This window comes from Mastacembelus armatus, chromosome 9 (genome assembly GCF_900324485.2).
Source record: "Mastacembelus armatus chromosome 9, fMasArm1.2, whole genome shotgun sequence".
Taxonomy (NCBI): domain Eukaryota; kingdom Metazoa; phylum Chordata; class Actinopteri; order Synbranchiformes; family Mastacembelidae; genus Mastacembelus; species Mastacembelus armatus.
This window is the reverse complement of record NC_046641.1, coordinates 21,026,591-21,050,674: the sequence shown is the minus strand read 5'-3', so window position 1 is coordinate 21,050,674 and position 24,084 is coordinate 21,026,591. Positions and strand designations below refer to the sequence as shown.

General features: G+C 36.8%; 2 protein-coding genes across 7 annotated transcripts in view; both read left to right on the top strand.

Annotated features, from left to right (window-relative positions):
- Positions 1 to 3,615, top strand: part of LOC113138593 (transducin-like enhancer protein 4) — a 33,171-nt gene extending 29,556 nt beyond the window's left edge. For all 5 annotated transcript variants that reach the window (XM_026321142.1, XM_026321139.1, XM_026321138.1 and 2 more), the window contains exon 20: positions 67 to 3,615. In XM_026321142.1, coding sequence (XP_026176927.1) covers positions 67 to 174 — 108 coding nt within the window. In that variant the 3' untranslated portion in view covers positions 175 to 3,615. The remainder of the gene's footprint in view (positions 1 to 66) is intronic.
- Positions 3,616 to 9,590: 5,975 nt separating this feature from the next.
- Positions 9,591 to 23,560, top strand: mccc2 (methylcrotonyl-CoA carboxylase subunit 2). Of its 2 annotated transcripts, XM_026322352.1 has the most exons (18): positions 9,693 to 9,800; positions 10,809 to 10,865; positions 11,474 to 11,540; positions 11,955 to 12,039; positions 12,333 to 12,434; positions 12,809 to 12,936; positions 13,351 to 13,463; positions 14,086 to 14,199; positions 14,369 to 14,433; positions 14,573 to 14,672; positions 14,772 to 14,867; positions 15,501 to 15,573; positions 15,679 to 15,755; positions 17,598 to 17,664; positions 17,908 to 18,064; positions 18,360 to 18,474; positions 19,577 to 19,662; positions 21,086 to 23,560. In XM_026322352.1, exons 2-18 carry the CDS (start codon positions 10,854 to 10,856, stop codon positions 21,201 to 21,203), a joined length of 1,575 nt encoding a protein of 524 aa, XP_026178137.1. In that variant the 5' UTR covers positions 9,693 to 9,800; positions 10,809 to 10,853; the 3' UTR covers positions 21,204 to 23,560. The 2 variants fall into 2 exon arrangements, with proteins under 2 accessions (XP_026178136.1, XP_026178137.1); XM_026322351.1 differs by lacking the exon at positions 10,809 to 10,865 and having other exon boundaries at positions 9,591 to 9,800.
- The last annotated feature ends 524 nt before the right edge of the window (positions 23,561 to 24,084 follow it).

Sequence of the window (24,084 nt, the reverse complement as noted above, 5' to 3'; positions counted from 1 at the left end):
ATCCTGGCTTTTTCTCACTCTTTTTTGCACTTTTTTACATTTTCACACATTTTTTTCCCCATACAGTCAAAGGAGTCGTCTTCAGTGCTGAGCTGCGACATCTCCATAGATGATAAGTACATTGTGACGGGCTCAGGAGATAAGAAAGCAACCGTGTACGAGGTCATCTACTAGATGTGCTGCAATTATTTAACAAGGCCATTCTTCCATCCAGGCACTCTTCAGTGTCTCCATCACCTATGTACAATTAATGTGTATAAAATGGATTTGAATGGAACAAACACTTTAAATCTTTCTTGGACCATGACCCTCCGGCTGGTCATGGATCAACCCAAACAAGCAGAACCAAGCACAGAGATTTTTTTTAAGAGTGGCTTTTTGTTGTTGTGAGGCCGAGTGAATGTCCATGTGTACCGAATCTTGGATTTGATGCTGTCCAGGTAACATTTCTTCATGATGAAGCTTTTACATAAGCCCAAGTTGCATTGTTTTTTGTTAACATTAACATTTTATTGTATTATAATGCTCCTATTAATGCAAGTTCTGACCACAATATATCTATATTTTTGTTTTGTTGTTGCATAAAAAGATTTTTTTTTTTTTAATCAGCCACTCATCTGTGAGGAAAAAACACAAATGTTCATTTCAGAGTACTTTATGTGGAAGTTGCCAACCTTACTGTATGCAGAAGATTTTGTTTAATATCATATTTTGCCTTAACAAAACATCAGACTGACATTTACCTCTTACTAGGGCTGACAAACACAAGTCAACATGATGAAAACAGTGGCATTGCCCTTTAAGGAAAACAGTATTATGGCATTTTTGGAAAAATGTTTGTTTACTTTCTTGCAGAGAGGTAGAACAGTAGTACACTCATATTTGTACATGTGCCATGTACTTGTTGCCCTGTAGGACTGCAGGGCAGGTGTTTGCTCCCAATCAAGAAATAGTCTAACCAATAACACAGAACCACAACTTGCCTTTTTTCTGCTTTGGTTACTGTACAGATTAAACAAACAAGATAAAAGGTGGTAATTGCTGCACTTAGATCTGTACTGATACTTTACACTTCTTCCTTATTCTGAGCAAAGCTAACCAGCCCCTGGCTAGAGATTCATGTACCAGACAAGATGGCATTGATTAAATCTTAGCAAGAAAGCCAAAAGGCATTTTTCCAAAGATTTTGAACTCTCCTTTTAAAATTCAATAGTATCTTTCATCTGCAACATTTATTTTTCTGCCTTGTGTTACTTGAATGTTTTTTTTCTTCTTCTTCTTCTCTCAACCTCTGAGTAAGGTGTGAACTTATTTATCTGAGTCTGTGTGTGTAGTGTGTGTGTGTGTGTGGATCTGTGGATGCTGAACAAACAAACTAACAAGATTGCCCTCTGTGCCCTCACTACAAACTGACTTTTGCACTTGGTTCTGCACCCTCAGTTTAGACTCCTCTGGATGCTCCCTGAATTCTGTCTGACAGATTTCAGTAAGACTGTTTGATGGTGTCAGGAGGTCAACCAGCCCTCCATTTCCTGCCTGGATTTTCTGTTAAGACTTTTGGGCATTTATTTGAAAAACAAGTGGTCAGCGACATGGCCATTATTTCTCTTGGATTTACTTCTGTTGGCTTGTAGAAATAACACAGTGCCTTTATGCAGCTACGCTTCTGACTCCATTTCATCCTGCTGGGTGTTCAAATACATGAGGAGTTGAAATGGGATGGACTCCGTTGGAGTGGTTTTTAAAAATCAGCAGTGTAACATAAATTGCATTCTAAATTATCCAATTCAATTTGTATCAGTTGTCTTTTGTCCACTTAAATAATCAGACCTGAACTTTTTTTGTTTCAGCTGCACATGAAATACACTATTGATGGCTACAGTTGTTTGGTCTGATTGTTTTGAAATACGGTGCCGTGAGCCAGAAGTTATGTTATGCTATGTTGTACCTTCTTTCTGCATTTAGACTTTGATCTCGTTGCTACTGCAGTTCTTCTATCTGACACATATGATGTTTATCAGCAGGAAAACATATACATCCAAAAACACAGGACATCAGTAATTATTAGCAGAAATGTAATTGTCTCCTCAATTCTAATCCTATCCATAACCACCTACACCTAATGTTAACTATCAATAATCTTATCTTAAACAGCTTCAAACTTCATAAACTAAACTTAACAACTGGAAGTTAGATCTTAAACATTATCATTTTAAGGCTCCTTCAAAACTTGTGAGGTTTGTTTTTTTTCACTCAGCTGTGTAATTTCATTGCCACATTTTGCATATTCAAGCTTTAACTTGCAGATTTAAGCCCAAGAAAAGAAGTTAGTGTTGCACTGAGAGGTTTCCGGTGGATCTAGAGGAGTGTCCATAGGAATACAGTTCACCTCATATGTAATGGAATAACTTATCATGTTACATAGTGCTGTCTTGTAATGTTGATAATATCATTGCAGTTTAAAACAGGTGTAATATTCTCTATTTCATTTTATTCCATTATCTTTCCTTTCACATGGGCCTCTCACAGCAGTGACTGTGTTAGAAAAGATAAACTTGACAAATATGACCAAAGCGTTTGTTTAATGGTTTATCTCTGGTTTACTTTTTAAATTAATATAGAGAGCAGTAGTCATGCTCAGCACTAATCTGCCTGAACTGTGTCTTATTGTACTTAGTATTAAGATCTGAAAACATTGTGTGTCTAGGGCAGCCTCATGCAAGTATACACTCCTCTTTAAGTTTCTCAACACATCTTAAAGCTCTTCGCAGAAAATCAGTGTACATCAGATCTGTTTTTTAAAAGGCTTGATGCTGTATTGCACAGTACAACACTATTATTTTTGCAGCTTGTAGGCTAGAGATGTTTTTGTATATTTACACAGTTGGTACATGACACATCTGTACAAATATGTATGTATCAGGTTTGAAATAATACACTGGTGTGAATGCAAAGGCTTATTTTGTAGTGTAGTGACATCTTCAGACAAAAAAACATCTGATTTCAACACACGACAGACCAGATCACATTGTCATAAGTGATATTTTTCTGACTGACACAGGCAGACACAAAGTACACTGGCCATGACATGGTTTTATTTTTGACAGTGTTTGCCTTATTCTGTGTTTTTTTCTAAGCCTGAAACATGTCTGTGCTTGCAGCAGTCCACTATGTTTTCATATTAAAATGACAATTCATTCATTTTGCTAATTGCTCTGCTGTGCTTTCTGCTCCTAATCTGGTCACCAAATCTGGTGGCACTTCCTTGTATTGCATCTATCATCATTGCTATTAATAATGGGAAAAAAATAAAATGCTATTTAGTATTCACATTCATGTCAAGAGTCAAACCTGAATGTTACTCGTCTCATCTGAGTGCTACGAGTTAGCTGGCTAACGTGATCTGATAACAGAAATTATGTTACGTACAATAATGATGTTTAGAGCATTTAGCTTGACTGGAATCATGAAGGTATTATACATTTACTGTAAACATGTATTAATGCAAGCTTACAGTGAAACTTCCTGTCACTAGTTGAGTTTTTTTTCTTCAGTACAAATAGCCTTTGCTCTCTTTTCTAGTCTGTGATTGATTTTATTAAATTATTGTGTGGAGTATTTTGTCTCTAACTCTTTTATTGTTCCAGCTAATAATCTGTAAGAAACTTTGGATGTTTATTATTTAGTATTTATAATTAACAGTCAATTAATCACAGTGAAAATACTAATACCAAAATAAATCAACTAGTTAATAAGTAGTTTCATTGCAAAGCCATCAGAGAATGTGGACAGATCTGTGTCCAGATGTTGATTAAACACATGTGCATTGTTGTGGGACAAGCAGCTTGTGCTCCATTTTTAACTGAAGAACTTTTTGCATCTTTTGACTCCTCTCTACTTGGCCAGTTAAGGGAAATGACTGTGATTCTTCCACATGGTGTTACAGTGTCCATGAAATATCATTATGCTTAGCACAAATGGAAACATGTGGTTGTGATGGACTTCAGTTTCATTGCCTTCTGCAAGAACAAAATATAGGTTCATAACAGACCAGGGGATTTTGCCACTGGTTTTCACAAATTTAATTTCTCAAGTGACGCATTTACAGTATGTAGGCTGAAGGACTGTCAACTTGCCTCTTTACTGTGCATATCCAGAGCTGTAATATTCTAATGGTTTCCTTGACAATCTTATATTACTACTAAACCCATACACTGTTAGCCAGAGGGACACATTTTATATTAAAAGCTCTGGCTGCCTGCCCTTGAAATAAACTTACAGCACTTTCTTTAATGACCAAACAACCAGGACAGCACATTGTAATTTGTACTGTTCTATGACCTGTTCTCTTCATAACGCTTGACTTGCTAAAACTACCAAAACACCCTTCTTTTTAGATTCTCCACCTAAGTTTGAACTTACAGACCTGCGTCTTCTCTCTAGGCTAAATAAAGTATCCACATTCATTCCAGTGATTTGACCAGCAGTTTCAAACCATTTTGATCCATACTTAAAGTGAAATGCATAGGTGCATAAGGTGCTGACACCAAATGATAACATTTGCGTGACATCAAGTTATTGTTACAAAATACAAGAATAATGAAATGCACTTTAAGCAAACATTATTTTCCAAGTATTATCTGCAAGCTACCACAACTCCAAGACAGGCATATCTTAAGACCTCTTTATTATAATAAACAATCAAATATGACAACCAGTAGGTGAAATGGACAACACTACTGTCACAATAATTATCACAAATCCTCTGTGTTCACTTTAAAGTATGTGAGAAACTTTTTGTTTAGATTTTGATTTAGGATGTGTAGCATGCAAACTCCACATCCATATTAACTGAGCTGTGAGAAACAAGGGTTTCAAGTACCTTAGTGTGGCATTTTAGTGCAAGCTGACAGGTCAATGCTAGTCTCTGTCTAACCTCCCATTGTGAACGTGCTGTGTTCACATAGAGCACAGCGCTGGGCCGTTGAAGTGGATTAAGTGATCTAAGTGAGGACTGTGGAGGAGGACGCTCCACCATTACAGTGAATGATACTCCTGTTATAGCTCTCCAGTCAGCTCTTCAAACAGCCAAAAGAGGGAAAGAAGGAGGAAAGGTGGGGATGCAATGTGGGAATGAGCCACCCTACTTCAACATTTTATATTAAGAGCACTTATGGCTTGCAAATTGCCCACTTTCCTGATAGACATAGAAGCTGGATTAAACAAACAGGCTACACAATAGCAGGATGGCATTGGCTTACATGTGTTGCCTCACTTTGCTGGTAGACTTAACTTATAAAGCTGCAAAGAATGTGTTAATTTACTTCATAATAAGACTGAACATGGTAAACATATGTACAGTATTCTTGTGCCCACCACTGTCACATTTATTGTCCTTCTAAAAACCTTTCTGACCCTGTTAGCGACCTCACAGTCTGCTGGGATAATGTTTGAAAAGTGCCACTTTACAGACCTATTACAATACTCTGCTAACTTCAGAGCACTGTCAGAATCACTCTTGATTAATCCACTGTTTCACAGACAGCACACTCTGGAAGAAGATTATACATCCAACATTGAATAATTACTGCAGTTCAAAACAAGTACTTCATGGGAAGCTGCTCAGCTTAGTATACTACAGTGACAAAGAACAATAGTCTACAGCCATGCTAGCAGCTCTGTGAAGCTGAACTTAGGCACAGTTGTACTTCAAGCTAAATGCTAAAATTAATATGCTAACATCCTGTCTTGGCAATCACAATGCTACTATACCGAACTGAGCAGAATTTTCATGTTCTCCATCTTAGTGTACTGTAGCATGTTAACAAGAATTAGCACTAAACACCAACATCCAGGCATCCACCTTAATTCAAATACAAAACTAAAGTACAATATAACAAATTATAATCGAATCTATCTATCTATCTATCTATCTATCTATCTATCTATCTATCTATCTATCTATCTATCTATCTATCTATCTATCTATCTATCTATCTATCTATCTATCTCTCTCTCTCTCTCTCTCTCTCTCTCTCTCTCTCTCTCTCTCTCTCAAATACTAGTTGACTTTAGTGAGGCCTAATCAGTAAAACCTGTAAAATTGTTCTTAAATTGCACAGCACTGGATGCAGTTGCTAGGAGACTTTTTAAAGTAAAAAAAAAAAAAAACCTCAGCACCTGATGAGAGGAATGGGGTGTTAGTGAACAACAGCATCCCATTAAAGTGGCTATATTGATCATTCTTTTCACACACGATATTCTATAAAATTACACCAAATCACTGTTGTCTCTGACCATTTTATTCCCTGGATGACACCTTCTATACAAAGGAAAATGACATTATTTTTTCCACTTAAATAATAAATGTAGATAAATTGCTATAACATCTGACCACAAATAATGGGCTTTTATGCTCTTTTAGTACTTTTATTACCTGTGAACAAGAGCACACTGCAGGCAACTTAATAACTCCTGCCAAGTGCGAGACATTATTTTATTACCTAGGATCAGAGAAACTGCTGGTAATAAAGTAATGGCAGCCTGAGTCTAACATGCTCCAACAGGCGTTTTCCTAACAGCAAATAAACAAACCACTAACGAGCAAGACAATGACCTGAGTGTGGCATTACTCACTGTACTAGCATTACTTCCCACTTATTCCCCTTAATCGAGGACAAAAGTCCATGTCTGACAGTGCCGTTAACAGACATATAAAAGAAATAAAAATAATGCTCCCATGGTTGCAAAGATGTGATGAGACTCATAAAAGAAATTTCATGTGAATAGAAATTTGTTACTTTGGTATTTGGAGGAATAGGTTATGCTATATATTGAGGGTGTTCTTTACTATTTTTAATGATATTATGTCACATCTATAAGGCTCATAGTATTCTCTTTTAAGTTTTCGCATTGCATTTAAACTCAACCAAATCTGTCCTTGTCATGGCTGACTTACAAATTTTCATCTCCTCCTATTTTTCACCTTGTCAATCCCATCACATCTGTGAAAGAGACTGGATGAGGGTACATAGGTGGGAGCACGTCTATCAGCTTATCTGGCGAAGTAAATTTGACAGTGATCCTGTAATGAGAAGAAAGATTTGTAAGAAGCTTTATACATTTACTTTCAAGCAAATTCAAAGGGACATTTCTTGCAACAATTTCCTCCCCTGTTACTGGATGGACTGATGATTAATTCATGTCTCTGCCATCTTAACGAGGTTGTGCCCGTTAGTGGGCACAAAGGGGGGGCGCACTCTGTGGCTCTTTGATATCCTACATTCAAGGCTGTGTCACACATTAATGACTTCTTTGAGCTGTGAAACGAGCATCATTATCTCTTTCCAAAAAGGGAAGGATGAGAGATGAGAGATTTCAGCTCAGCTTGTATAAAGATAGGGGACGAATCTGTCAGTGTGTTTGTGTGTGTGTGGTGTCTCTGCATGTGTGTGCGTGTGTCTTAGTAACACCTGAGCATTGCCTTGCACAGCAACCTGCACTGAGCAGCAGATTTCCTTTGTACATTTCAACCCCAACAGAGATTAATACTCTTTATTTATTCTGTCGAAATCACATTCATTTATTGATTTTGTATTAAAGTGTGGGACTTGTGAGACACAAGTAGAAAATGAATGGTCAAATTGATACAGAGGTTAAAATATCCTGACATTTAGTCTGTTGTATGGGCTAAGCTTCAAGAAAAGCTGGATCTTATGTTTACTAGAATTAGTAATCTTCCAAATCCAAGGTTATTTTCTTAAACTTTAGAAGGCTTCCTACAGAGACACACAAGACATTATAGAGCTATTTAATGGGCTCATTATTGTTCCCCATTAGGACCCACCTAAACTGAGCATCAGGTGTAGAATTGGCGAAATCCCAATTTAATTAGTTTTAAGCTTAGCACTGGGTATTGTTTGAAATGTTCTGACACTAGTGCACATACTATATGTTTACACAGAATTTTTAAATTAAAGACAAGCAAACAAAAAAAAGTTTCCAAATGCTGTATAAAAACAATCAACACCATGAAAACTACATGTAAAAAAAATACACGCTCAAATTGGCACTATTTGACTAAAAAAGTAAACAGGATTAATATTCAGTACACACTACGTAAAACATCGGACAACCTTATAATAAAAATGTATACACAGTCTGATATTATGCAACTGCAGTAACCTGATATTTCTGAGCGAAGTTTTTGCTAGACCCTATGTTTTTCCATAAAAGAGTCTGCTATATCGTGTTCATTCTTTTTCATCCATCATGTACATGCTACTGAACCACTTCCCTGTACTAAGGTCCCAGTCATCAAAACATATTTATTTATTTATTTATTTGTTTTTTTACTTTACTTTTTTGCTCTACATCTATTCTGTCACTTCACCGCTGCAGCAGTGAGGAGGGTTCAAGGGCCACGGCAAAGTAGAGAGAGTTGGATGAGTGAGAGGGTTTAAGGTCACACACAGAGTGGAGGATTGTATATTTCCTAAGAAAACAGGAGCAGCCATTTGAGTGGAGGTCATGGACATTTCTATGCATGCTGAGAGAATAGGTGGAAGCGTTGGAGGAGAAAGGCCTCTTAAAACTAAATGAACTAAAAGCTCTTGGATCGAATGCTCTTCAGCTTATACTCTGCCAAATGTACTCTACCTTGAATAAAGCACTCAGGTCAGAAAGGGTGTTTTTTTGAAGCTTTTAGGCTAACTCTGATTCCCACTTAAAACCAACTTTGGTTCCCATTTCTAAAGGAGACAGGGTCTTTTCTATGCATCAGTTTCACTGTGTTTTATTGTGAAATAAAAATTATTCTCTACACATTGTGAAACATTTGTGATAAAATTTATTAAATATCAGTACAATATTAGAAATCATACATCATAGCTTTTGTGAGACTCAAATAAAACCTAAATATATATTAAAGGAAATACTCCAGACATTAAAATCAAATGACAATGCAGTGGTGCTCACCTACGATGAGTCAAATTACAATGCGTCTTTAAGAAACATCACTGTTAATTTAGCAGTTAAATGCAATTTCCTATTTTTTGCTTTCTTTTTTGTTACATTCTGGCTTCTTAGTGCATTCAAAATAGTCTCACAGTGTCATCAGTGCTCAAAACCTTTAAAAATCCATGTGGTGGCAGCTTGGAAGTACAAAATTGTGCTGTTTCTTGGATATTTGATTTTAGTATAGATGCCCAATAAGATTTTATATATTTATTCATTTTCTGATTACTGCAACTTGTATAACCTTTATTGATAAAAACTACTCATTACTTTAGAAAGCATCCTCACTTAAAGTGTCCAAAACTTTATGTTGTCAAAGATTCTTATTGTGCTGAATGTACAACATGTAGGTGTGACAAATTATTCTTTCCTTATTCCTATTCAGCACCTTTTTAATTGAAATGTTTAAGGTTTTCAGAAAACCTACAGCCTACCACTCACCGGACAGGATGTTTATAAACAGATCTTACAATCTGAAAAGGAGATGTGTTATTATAAATAATCTTCACCCAGTCCATAATGTAGATAGTGTTACTGAACAGTAGGTGGCGATATGGAGCTTTGCGTCCATACACTTTAACAAGGGAAGAAGATCTCTGCTAGGTTTGCTAGTAATCTGTAAATTTCACGTTTAGTTTGACCTGAGCATCAAAATGCTTCTCCAGTCGCTCAGACCGTGGTTGCTTCGTTGTCGGGGTTTACCTTTGGCTTGTAAAAGACCTTATTACGCTGATAAAGTGGCTCGACTCGGCTCTCAGCCGGACAAACAGTCTTCTGAATATCAGGTACTTTAGCCTCTTGCTAACGACGGCTAACTAGCTAGCTCTGCTGGCTGCTAATGTCACCTGTAACTGTTAGCTTCGTCAGGTGCGTTGGCTCACACCTGACAGCAAAGGATTAGGCAGATTTTATGGTCAGGTAATGTCGACAAGCATGGAGACTGTCGTTTATTTAAGCCCCAAGTCACACAGAAGCTATTTGGAACCAGTTAACAGCCTTACAAGCGACCCAAACCCTGAACGTAACATCATTTTTTTTTTTTTTTTATAGCTGAAGTCCTGAGAAAACATGACCTTTTAATTAAGGGACAGTGTAATTTAAATGTGGCTTGAGCCAGTGAACTGATGCTGTCTGCTCTGTTGACCTCACAGTACAATTTATTCATGAAGATACACAGACAATATATATTATATATTATAATATATACTATATATATATATATAGTAGCAAAAGCAAATATGTGCACAATTGTATGCAAAAGTTTGGCTACCCCAGGTCATATTACATATTTTGTTGATTTTTAGCAGTAAGTTTATAGCAGGCCCAGACTTTCAGACATGCTACAGTTATATTTATGTTTTTCAAATTCATGAAATGCAAAGTAGCAGTAATGTTGAATGAAAGTCTGTTTGTTGAGGTTGTTCTATTTACTTCTTTTAGCTTGAAAAATCAACAAAATATGTACTTTTGCTTACAGTTCAATATACTGTAGGTCCCTGGTGTAGATACAGGGTGGAACCAGCACCAGAGGTGAGAATTATACTCCAGAATATAAATAAAAAACTGAAATACAGAAAGTCCACATTCTACCAAAAACATCTGTTGTTCAAATGTAAAGTCAGATAACTAGTTAGAAATTATTTTTATTACTAAAATATAATTAAAATGTTAAAGCAGTTTAGGCCAAGGTAGGACAAAATACAAATTAGAGCATGCTGATGGTTGCAATGCTTTTAACCATAAGGTGCATGAGTGTAATTGTGGTAAATAGTGTGTTCATTTTTGGGAATCAGCAACCAATTCATCCTCTCTGATGCAACACCAAAACATGCCATTGGATGGCACTGCAGGTACATTTTCTGCAAGCTTGGAAAAATACTTGTGTGAAATACACCAACTAAAACTTTCTATTAAGCTATTTTGTTCCAGATTATATCAGTGATATTGCAGACATGTTCTTGACCTTATTCATTTTCTCCTAATAAAAGCAGTTTGCATATGTTTGGATGTTTGCAAATGATCAAATGGTTGTCCTTAACAGTTTAATTATCTCAATAATTGAAACCTGTCCTTTTTTGTAAAGGTTAAACTCTCAACACTCAGTGATTGGGCATGATTGCAAACCAGTGGGTATTTTCAGTGAAACTGCTTTTATATTTAGATTTCTTTGAATGACGCTGTTGATGTACTGTAGGAACTTTATATTTCAGGAAACTGACTGTTTACTTATTGGTCTGAGTGTTATAATAAAATATTCATTATTATGTTTTTATTATCAGTTAATGATGAATCTATATAGTGTTGTACATGATACACACTTCAACCAGAGCCTTCATGACTTTATTGGTGTGACAATAAGTTTCCTGTTGTGGTGATTTGTCTGCCACAAATTATTATTGTTAGATCCATGTAACATGAAAAATCACTATCTATGGTATATATTCCTCTTGTTTTTCAGGAGAATTATGCACGAATGAAAGTTCTTATTGATGAACTGAAAAGCCGGACAGAGAAGATTAAATTGGGTAGGTGTCAGTACTTAGTGCATCACTTTTCCCAGCAGTGCAATTTTCTGTTTGTGTTCAGGTCATCTTGATGATGAAATTATTGTCAGAATACCTACAGTACCTGTTACAGTAAAACTGTTCAGGACCCACCTGTAGCTATACATACATGTGTACATATTCGTTAACATATTTTTTTATAACAGTTGGTTCTTAATTGACTCAATTAATAAAACTATGTATAAACCAGTGACACTTATTTCCAGTAAATATTTTAGTACTGACAGTTATCTAACTATAAGTAGCCTACATTGTATTATTACTAGGTCTGTGGCTTGGGTTTGGGTCTGCACTTACTATAAGTTTAAAATCAATACTATGTGCTATCCATAGTGTTACCACATTGTTTATTAATATTTACTGTTATTTCTCTAGGTGGGGGCGAAAAAGCCAGACGACTTCATACTTCTCGTGGGAAACTCCTACCTAGAGAGCGCATAGACAGACTGCTGGATCCAGGGTAGTGTCATCTTTGGTTTTGGCAGATGTGAAATTCATGGCTGACTCGTGCTCAGCAGGCCAGCTGCCTGAAATTTGTAGTGCTTGATGTCATTACACAAAGCATGGTGTGGGTACTTCTAACATCTGATGCTGTACACACTTATGCTGAACAGTAAGAACAAGCAAAGGGAGACTTCATGTTTGCTGTAGGCGAGACTATAGTCTCTCATCAATAAATACATGTACATGTTTAAAACTTATGTGAAGTTATTTTAATTTTTTTTTTTTTTAATTAATTTTTTTTTTTTTTAGGACGCCTTTCTTGGAATTCTCTCAGTTTGCAGCATATGAATTGTATGGGAAAGAGGAAGTTCCAGCAGGCGGTATGATTACAGGCGTTGGTCGGGTTTCGGGGTAAGTGCTACTAATACAGTTATGTTTATCTAATCTATTGGGGTGTAAATACACTGTATGTAGATCATATAGGTGGGAACCTGAAAAATAGCATTATTGAAAAAGCAATGCCTGCAAAATAACTCCACGCCAGAAAACAGACTGCAAAGTAAAATAGCATCTTAAGGCGCAACCTCTTAACTCTTTAAATGCAGCACAAAGATCCTAAACTGGCTGAAAAATTATCCTATGTGAGAATGTATGTTAATTACATAGGCTGTTAATTTAATCTTTGTAACTTGTAATTAACTTTTTGTTTCATTTCCATTGAACTTTCACTACAATAGTTAAGATACACTTGACAAATTTGAGGATTTTCATTTTATTTTTCATAGGGTGGAATGTGTTATTGTTGCAAATGATGCCACTGTCAAAGGGGGAACATATTACCCAATTACAGTGAAGAAGCACCTTCGTGCACAAGAAATAGCCCAGCAGAACCACTTGCCATGCATTTACTTAGGTGAGTACTTGCTTGAGTTTAATTAACATTTACCTACAAAAAGGAAAAGAAACTTGCCACAAATTGTCACTATCTGCCATAATTAAGCAGATATATATGAAAATCATGCTGGGAATAAGGAGAACCATCTGTATCTCTTGTTAAATGAGCATCATAGAAGTTGCATTTCACAGTGTTTTATTAAATCAATAACTTAGACAAGTCACTGCAATTGTTTGAAAATCAAAGATCCTGTGGGAAAATTCATACAGATTTTTTGTGAGTGTGTAGCCTTAGGACATCCTAGAAGGCCCTGGTTGAGGGTTAATGACTGCAGTTCATATAAGGGGAGATATGGTGTCTGTAATAAAGCCATGGAATATATGTTAATAATATTCTGTGAGTCCTGACCTGACTGACTGATCTTTCCTTCAGTGGATTCTGGCGGAGCAAATTTACCCAGACAAGCCGATGTCTTCCCAGATAGAGATCACTTTGGACGCATTTTCTACAACCAGGCCAGACTGTCTTCAGAGGGAATAGCACAGGTGATGGTTATGTGTGGGTGACAGTTTTCTCTTAATCACTGTTTTTTCCATGACCCATAGTTATTATATTCAAGAGTATATTGTAATGTTTTAAAAGTTTGTGCCTTGATTCTTAGTCCGGTTGTATGGAAAAAAGAAAGGGTGAAAGATTGTACCAGAGAGCACAAATGGTAAATTTAAATGAACTGCACAGCTGTAGGTCATTCATCTTTTTAATTTCTGCACGCAACTAAAATCCATCTTTCTACTGATGTCTCTTTATTTAAAAACAAAAGCAAGGGTTGTTGAGACCTCTGAAATGAAAACGGTGCTGTAGAAATGTCAGGTCTTACACAGGTCTTATCCTCACATCTTTCCAGTAGACCCAGGGCTTATAAAAACATCTGGATATATTCATCTTACACATCTTCACAAAGCAGAAAGCTCATTCATTCATGCATCAAGGCTTTTCTTCCATGGTATCTGTTCCTGTTTAAGTTTTTTATATGGCTAGCTATATTTAGTATTATCATCAGTTTTACCACTAGATTGCTGTATTTTAGTTAAATTTCAATCTTATTGTAATGCAATGTATATTCAATACTGATACTCCAACTAAACTCTTTTTTCTTCACGCTTTTAGATCGCTGTGGTGATGGGCTCTTGCACTGCTGGAGGAGCGTATGTGCCAGCCATGGCAGATGAAAGCATCATTGTGCGAAAGCAAGGAACCATTTTCCTTGGAGGACCTCCATTGGTTTGCTAAGTTTTTAAGTCATCATCAATTTAAGCACTAGTTATCACTTCAGTGACATGTAGCTTTTAGTCCTGTAACCTCAGATGCATGACATGGCAAAATATTGTTTGTTGTTTCACTTTAGTTGAGATAGTTGAGAAGTTTTTTTGTTTTTTTTTGGTGTTGACAGGTCAAAGCTGCCACAGGGGAAGAAGTTTCTGCAGAGGACCTTGGTGGTGCTGATCTTCACTGCAAGTATGAACGCACCCAGCATTTTTCTTGATTATGATACCAGGTTTCTATTTTTAAGAAAGTGTTGTTTGTCAAGTGCAACACTAATTAGGCTGATGTGGCCGTTTTGAGTTGGATCTATGTTTTGTTGCTTATTTTACAGAAAATCTGGTGTGACAGACCACTATGCTTTAGATGATAACCATGCACTCCATTTGGCAAGAAAGGCAGTGCGAAGTCTCAATTACAGGAAAAATATCGAGGCAAGTGGAATAAGATTCATTAGTAACAGTCACAGTATATTGTTGATCAAGTTATGTCTGTACTTTGTGTTGACACTGAGCTGGTTTTATATTTTGCAGGTCACCACAGAACCAGCAGAAGCTCCTCTCTATCCTGCAGATGAACTCTATGGCATAGTTGGAGATAACTTGAAGCGCAACTTTGATGTCAGAGAGGTATTTCATGTGTATATATATGTGTATATATATATATATATATATATATATTATATGCGCCCCACACTGACTGCTACTTAAATATTACTTGGCCATGATACTTTTTGTTCAGTCTGTATTAAGCAGAGCATTGCCATTTATTAAAATAGATTAGTTATGTATTACTGCCAGAAAACAAGATTTCTCGAACACAGACACACTCTGCACCACTGTTTATCCTTAGGATCTATAAATATCACAAACAAACCTGTTTTTTACATGTTTGCGTGCACTTTACATAAAGTTTAACTGTCGGGTCCCTCTGTCAGGAGGACGACTGGCATTAATCACTTTGTTTTGCTTTCTGTAATAGTGTGTGTGAAATATTTTCATTTGATGGAGAGTCTGTGCCTTTGATTTTTAATGCAGACCCAGGAGCAAGAATTACTGCTCTAGACATGTCAGACTCTAGTGTAGTGTAGAACTGTATTGGCAGTTCATTAAGGGTCAAGTAACTGCTTCCTCTGTGCAAGGCTTTTTCAAAAGCAAGTATCTCTTGTTAAATTGTTACATAAGTTGTTTTTGTTTTCTGTTACATATTGGTTGTTAGGTGTTACATGATTGTTTTTATAACTTTGGCATGTTTGTTTGCAGGTAATTGCCAGAATTGTAGATGGTAGTAAATTTGATGAGTTCAAAGCTTTCTATGGAGATACACTTGTTACAGGTACAGCATGTAAAAAATGTTTTCCATCCACATTCTACAAGAAAAAGAAATATGTTTTTTTTTTCTTTTTTGGGTTTTATTAACCACCATTTTGTGCCTGTTCAGGATTTTCAAGAATATTTGGTTACCCCGTTGGAATCATTGGCAATAATGGGGTCTTGTTTTCAGAGTCTGCGAAAAAGGTAACTATACTTTTTCATGAAGTGGTAAATGTAAGTGTTCTCTAAAGAATACATATGGGTCTCTACAAACCTAAAATGTGTTTCTCACAGTTCACAAATCATTCAGATTGTACCTTATTGATTCTGATTTTGTGAACACAGCAGCATATAAGCAACATTTGTATCAAGTCTAAAAACCTTAAACCCAGTGATCAAGAATAAGCATTGCACTGGTTATTCCCCTCTCAAAATGTCAAGGACTTTAACAATACTGACACAGTGAGGATAGTATTTTCCACAGAGATATGCTGCTTTCGGCACTGAATAGCGATATTTTTCTCTTGAGGGAGCTTCAGTCTTTCATAGTTTGTACCGACCCTTCACAGTCAAGACACACTTTCTCGCATACAATAATCTCTCAAATTGCACTTGTCTGGGCCATCTCATGAGCACAGCGATGAATGGCATTGTAATAACATACCATTTAGAAACTATGCTCAAGGGGCAAATTCTAATTTCCATTGAATATAATTCATTTAATTTCAAAGCCAGCCTGTCTTGAACAGAACTGAACTTTACACTGGCTTAGGAAAGATGAGGAGCTAAATTTCTGATTATAGACTAATACGTTTTTCCAAACACAGTTTGAATTAGATTACAAGCTTGAGATGGGGAAAAAAGCTTTCTTTGATTCATTTTCTATATGGGGTCTCAATATGGCAGCAATAAGCACTGGTTATCTGATCAGTGTAATTACTGCTGATTGGGTCTGACACAGTGCTTCAGTCAGACACAGGTGTGGAACAGATATGCATATCCAAGAAATATCAATACAGCAGCTGCTTTTCGAGATGCATTTTTGAGACCCACTGTCATTCCTTCAGCAAGCCAAGAGCTTCTGATAACTTAAATTGCTGAAAGCGTTTAACTAGGCATATATGTTTGTGAAAGGGAAAGGTAACAGAGAAAAGATTAGATTGCACCTATGCGCCTATTTGGGAGCAAACTGATGGATTATTTTTTCACTAAGTGAGTTTGTAATAGACAGCCATCTTTCACACTGTCTCTAACTTCTGTTTACACTTGGCAATGCAAGGAAGGCTACACTGAAAGAAAGCCAGTAAACTGCCAAAATAAAGCATACACCTGAGTAATTCAGCAATACAGAGTATATGGAAATGAGGCTCCTCACAGTGTACAGTCTTTTGTGTTTGTTTGCCTGTGCAATCGTTTCTGGCAGCTCTGCATTGTCCTGTGAATTTCTCTGGCAATGCTGAAAGCTTCTTCATATTCAAAGTAGCAAATACAAAGCAAGCGTGACACCCAAGATGTTAAGTTTCTGTCTTGTCTAGTCTCAGATGAAGAAGATGATTAAGCTGAGACCAACTGATCACAGGGCACATCCTTGAAGAATGGCTTATGAATACTGTATGAAGAAGTTGTCAGTATTTGGGGTGAATTTTTGGTCACCAGATTTCACACCAATTGATCGCTTGGCAGAATTTAAAAGATTCACTTCAGACTGTATTTCGCAAGTTCCAACCTATTTGTGAAAGAACAATCTTAGTAAGAAATCTAGACAGCCTAGTTTCAGTATCACCCCTAGTACTCCAAGTAGTACTGTGTACTGTGTATACTTGTTTTGAACATATCTGTTACAATACATATTTACACTGCTGTTTGTATTGGGGTTTGTGTATATTCGTTCATTTACTCTGGTTGCTTGTTGACTAACCAAGATAAATAAATAATTTAAATATATCATTATCATCCAATCATTTTATTTTAAGGTAATGGTAGTGTCCATCTTTTCCCTTTTCTTCAGCATTAGGATTATAAATTCAATATTGCATTTCTTTGCAGGGGACGCATTTCATTGAGTTGTGTTGCCAACGAAACATTCCACTTATTTTTCTTCAAAATATAACAGGTCAGTCAGAGTTCTTAATATTTACTGATTATTGATGTGAAAGTTTATTCTGTTGTGCTGTTTTTATATTCTCTTATTTCCTTTGTTATTTATGCTGTTAGTTTTGCTAATCCCATCAACTATTTATCTGTCTATTAATAATTTATTTTTAGCACACACAGACATTTTCCTTTGAGATGACAGCACACACAAACTTCCAAAGTCAACCCAGTTTTTATTTATAGTCTCTCCTCTCCATCTTAGGCTTCATGGTTGGTAGAGAGTATGAAGCAGGAGGGATTGCCAAAGATGGAGCCAAGATGGTAACTGCAGTTGCCTGTGCCAATGTACCCAAGATCACGATCATCATTGGAGGCTCTTATGGAGCAGGAAACTATGGCATGTGTGGCAGAGCCTACAGGTGTGAAGACAATTGATGTTTGTGTTGAGTAATAAGAGAAAGTGCAGGCATACTGTATGAAGATCACTGGCTATACCTGAAATACTTGTACAGAACTAAAATGTACAGAATGTGCATGTTAGTTATGAGTTGTGAACTTTGTAAAAATATTAATAAGCACATTTTTTGGAAAATGTATGCTAGCACTCACCATTGGTTGGACTTTTTTGTCTTATTAGTTGTTTAGTTGTCATTCAGGTGTCTATTCTGGCACATTATAAGAATATTGACACTTCCTTATTTCCTTTTGTCATAGCCCTCGATTCCTGTACATGTGGCCAAATTCCCGAATCTCTGTAATGGGTGGTGAGCAGGCAGCCACTGTCCTGGCCACCATCACTAAGGATCAGAGGGCACGCGAGGGAAAAGAGGTAGCAATTTCCATTAATCATCCCATATCGCTTCACGAGAAAGGCTTAAATTAGCTTTGGTGGATTGGCTGCCAAAAGCATAAACATTGAAAGACACTTTTCTTTCAGTAATGGTTTGACATGGCACTTATACAGGGATAAAATTATATGAGTGTTAAGTGTTACAGTGATGACTTATCCTGAATAGTGCAGTCATCAAATGACTGTAATTAAACTGTGTCAGGTATCCCATTGAGAGTGTATTAAGAATGAATTAATAGCTTCAGAATGACACATTCACACGCTCACATCAGTGTCCTGATTGCAGGTGTTTCAGTCAGTGATGTTTAAGATGGCTCAACAATACAAAGCATTGGAATGACTAAAAAGATAGCACAAACTAATTATGGGTTTAGTTTTAATACATGTCATTTCATCAGTGTATTATTCTTTTTGTCTCCACTGTTTAGCCCTGATGAACAGTTGAGCTTTGTATAGATGTGGTCATCATTACCATGCAAAACAAAATTTGTTTAATTTGGTTTCCATACTGAGGCGATTTCTTTTCTTTTTACCTAAGAGAATAATTGACACAATGGCTCGGGATTAGGGCTCACACATACAGTGTACACTAAGTTGCTAGTTTATTTGGTCCTTGTAGAAAACCCTAAAGGCAGCCCTGCAATAAATCATAACTACATGAAGGCTACAATATTTTGTTTCAGAGGCCTTGATTCAGCTTTGTGGTTTGTAGTTTGTGGTTTTAATTAATTGTATTGCTTTACATTGAGAATATTTTGTTTGCACCATAAATATCAATAAGTCGACTAAAAGCACCAAAGAACCTTTATAGAAGTGACTCAGCATTTTCAATACTACTACTACTAGTATAATGACATTATGCCTAGTATTTTCTTAAAGATTGATTTAATAACTTTGACCTAATGAAATCAGCTTCCATGACAAATTAAACTGCCCTGAAACACTTCATACAACCCTTAATAATTCTGTTGGTGCAAATCTTTATTGCCCAGTGCTCAGTGCTGTATCTGAAAATATATGCTTGTTTCTTCATGCAGTTACCTTTAGCACACCTACCAATTCTTTACTGGTTTGTTCACAGTTCACAGCAGAGCAAGAGGCTGCCATGAAGGAACCAATAGTGCAGCGTTTTGAAGAGGAAGGCAGTCCCTACTACTCCAGTGCCAGGTAGGTCAGAACGCATCGTGTTTTGTCTTAGATGTGTGATAAAATGAAGCACTGAAAAGTTATAAGTATAGAATTTATGAATGTCTGTATGTTTTAGGTGTTTTACACACTGGTACCAAGAGAAAGCATTAGTTTCTGATTTGTATTTAAATAATTTCAATACATCATGGGATCCTGATGTTTTAGGTGTTTTACACACTGGTACCAAGAGAAAGCATTAGTTTCTGATTTGTATTTAAATAATTTCAATACATCATGGGATCCTGATTTTTCCAAAAGCAGAGAAACAACAATAAAGGCTGCTCATGCATGAGGAATGATGCTGTGATGTGTTTTCACGTGTATTTCTTCTCTCTTACGTGTCCTGGTGTTTTGTTAATATGAGCTGTCATTGCTTTTCATTAAGTCCTGAGGGCTGTTTTCGTGCTGTATGTGAACAGGGCACATAGCAGATGGAGTTCTTACCATCAATCATACAGTGGAAAATTGTGTATATTCAATATATTGTAGTGCTGGGAGACAATCAAATTATTAGATTTATTTATATGGGAAAGTGCCTCACTGAGATTGAAAATCTCATTTTCAGTTATGTCTTGGTTGACATAGCGTAAAACAAAAGAGGTTTCATATCATGTAACACTAGCTCACATTAAATTACAATCAGAGCATAATAAAGATTTACACAGAAGAGGAGTTCTACAGCAAATAGACATAAAGTGAAAGTAAAATTTAGTAATATAACGAATAAATGGAGATGTGTTGTAAAAGGGAAGCTTCAGAATAATTGCTGACTGTATTGAGCAGTATGACCAGTGTGTCGGTCAATAATGCATGACCCATGACCCATTCATATCAAAATTTCTTACTGATCATAAGAGATGAAACCTATAGTCAATCATTTAGCTGATTGAAAAAACATGCAACTATATCTAATTAACTTTAATCAATTGAGTGTATCAGAAACTTTTAAAGCAAAAATGTCTAACATTTATTGCTCCTAGCTGTAAAAATGTGATGTTTTGGTGCAGCAGATGAATAGATTTAATAAGATTAATCATTAGCTGTGCCATCTGCCATCTAGGTACATTATGCATTGTTATATTGTCAGAGCCTAGTGGTTTATGATTCACTTATTTATATAGATTTTATTAAAATAGAATGTGCAAAAACACACCAAAAATAATTCCATGCACAATTTTCATATAATTAAAATAAGTGTTATACCCATACCTTAGTTTACAAGGGTCAAAATCATGGCAACTCGAAAACATGCTTTCAGCTTGGATGTTGGTGGAGAGGGTTATTCACAGCGAGCCCAAATCTTGACACTTATTGATAAAAGACCTCAGCAAGTATAAAAACCATCAGATATGCGGTGTAACGCTTCAGCAAATAATGTGGTGCTCTTTTATGTTTTTTACAGACTGTGGGATGACGGGATTATTGATCCTGCTGATACCCGTATGATTTTGGGACTGAGCCTCAGTGCAGCACTGAATGCACCAACAAAGAAGACACACTTTGGAGTGTTCAGGATGTAACAATTGTCATACAGCTGGTACAGATGTGGACCTTAGACTTATTAGAGTTGAACTTCACTAATACAGGTCTTTATGGTTTTATTTGTGATGTGTCTTTGTGATTAAAAATTGAAAAAAAAACACAGCACAAATAAGAAAGATAATAGGAGTAGCATCACACCCTGGGGCACTTGTGATTGGATGATGAACTGTTGTTTGGGACATTTACACAGTTGTGCCTTAACTGTTACAATCCCAGTATAAATCTAACTGTTCTGCTTGGTGGATTAGATTTTTTTAATCAAATACTGTAAATGATGTGTTTAAATAATGTAAAAACTTAAATATCCTGTCTTTGTGTTCATACCCCTTAACTGCTGCTTAGTGGTACAGTAACATTACTTGACAGAGCAATAGCAGAGAGAAATGTTCAGAAGGGGGTGCTGTTTAGCCATAAATATTTAATATCCTGCTGCAGTTTAGTGGGTAACCCATGTTCCTAGGGCCACTGCACTGCCTGTTTTCCAACTGTCCCTGCACTACCCACTGCTGATTACCTGGATCAGGTATGTTCAGTGTGTCAGAGGCTGGAAGATACCAGTTCGCTTTGTATGCCCTCACTCCACCATCATCTGAGATGGTATGTTCCAGCCTCTGGTTGATTGTGTAGATTACACATAGTTTGTTTTGTTTTTGAGTTGAGTTTGAGTTGTTTTTAGAATAGCAAGTAGTTTTAATTTAAAGTCTAAGCACAGTGCAGTTATCTCATACACACATGTCCAGAAAAACTGGACATGCATTGTGAGCTTGTCTTTTCAAGTTTTTGTCCAAATGTTGTGTTATAACAGGCAGGAATAGGATGTGGACTGAAGCTGTGCCAGAGAGGGAGCATGCTTTACCAGCAGGGGACCTTTCTTCCCCTCCTTTTCTCTTTTTTCCCCCCATTCTGTCAGTTTATCTCTTGTCTCTGAACATGTTGCACACAGTTGGCATGCTCACATATTAGTATAAACCATCTGAGTTCACTCTGGCAACAAATGACATGTTTGCCTCCATAGTAGTTTTCCGAAGCTCAGCAGTGGATTTCTTATGAAGCAGCTGGTTAAAATGCTTAACTCGAAGCCCTTCATGCTCCTCTGTGTATGACTGTGGCTGGTACACTGAGGCTGTGGAGAGCCTCACCTTAGGGAGAGCAGAAATAACTCAGGCCATAGTGTGCATGTGTGTCTGTGCCACCCACATACGCACATGCACATACACACATATCCTCCACCACCTCCTACCACCAATTTTTAAAGCTGGTTCACTGGTTATGCTTTCATCTTATTCCACCAAATGTCACTGTGGGAGGCATTACCAAACAGCATGAACCAGTTTTAAAAGTTTACATTTTTTGGACGTAAGCTAGAGACGCTGAAACTTAATGATTCATTTAAGTCTCCATGGATGTTCCTGAGGTACTGTACATTAAAGAAAAGAACAGACCAGAGAAATGTGATATTATGATCTGTCTAGGGGTAACTAGAATGATTAATGATCATCATATATCTCTCAGAAATGATCTAACCTTTGTCACTGACCATGACTCCTCTTAATTACAGTAATCATTACTCATGGATGGCTTCCAGGTCTGTTTTTATAGAAGGGTGAGGTTGTTCTGTTGTCTGGCCTGTATGTCTGGCAAGCTTTCCATCTGTTATTGAGTATATTGGCTTTGAGGTTGTATACAACACTTAACAACTAGGGGATGACAGCTTTTCCCAGCATACAGTGGATAAAAAGGCAATCGGGACAGGTTGCCAGACACACAGACAGATACTCTCATTAACAACTATGTGCAGGCAGTGTCCAATCCTGAATGGACCATCGAGAGAATAGGAGGCTCACAAAATCCCCAAACCATAAATTCAAAATGGTCGGTTATCAAGACAAACATTAACCTTTAGAGGACCATGAGACATTACTTGTTAGAAATCCATTCTGTGTCCAAATTGTCTCTGAGTTGGTCAACTTTAAATTGTGTCTACAACTAAAGAAGAATGGTACAGGCCATTTCAGTCAGGCACAGTGAAGTTTCTTTTTTTGCTGAGCTGATTATTACAGTACTTAATAGCAAAGCCAGATGGACACAATGTGCTGTTATTTGTGGGTCATGTGTTTCCAGGGGATGGGGATATCTTTACAATTTCTGAGAGGAGTCTTGACTGCTGCCAGTATGAAGTTATAGTCACAACAAAGAGGCACTGTGTGGTACTATCAGCCTACAAATACCAGACGAATCATTGACTTAACTGTGAAACAATTTCCTGGAAAACAAGCGTTTAAAGTCAGCAAAAATATTTCTGTAAAGTGAAATACAGGCTGCCTTTTATTCTTAACCTGCTGGATGTTTGTTTTTAGTTCAGTGCTGTCGTTTAGGTTTAATGGTCAATTTATGTTAAATAAATTACTCTCAGTAGCTCCTTCACCCTGGTAGAGATCAGTTATGACTCATGTTGAAGTCACTCTGCAGTCTTACCAATTATCATCACTGACAATGTGAGTCAGTTTTTATGTCCAGTTTCTGAAGGAAAATAATTATGATTCTCCTGACAAGAGTTTAGAGGAATTAACATAAAAGTAGCCTTTAAGTGTTGAAGTGTCAAAATAATGAGGGCACAGGAGGATAGTCTGAATGAAAACACAAAAAACCTAATGATTCATACTTAATAATAGATCTTTGTCTAAATATAAGTATTTGTTCTCGGCAAAAGAGATGCAGTGCAGAGAAGCTGCAAATTCACCAGGAGAAACTGTCCTGTTTCTGAGCAGACACACAGGATCAGATGAGGTTAGATCCTTCAGTCCCTCTGAACTTTCTGTTCCTGTGCAGCCTCGGGGGGCAGCTGCAGCCTCTGTACTT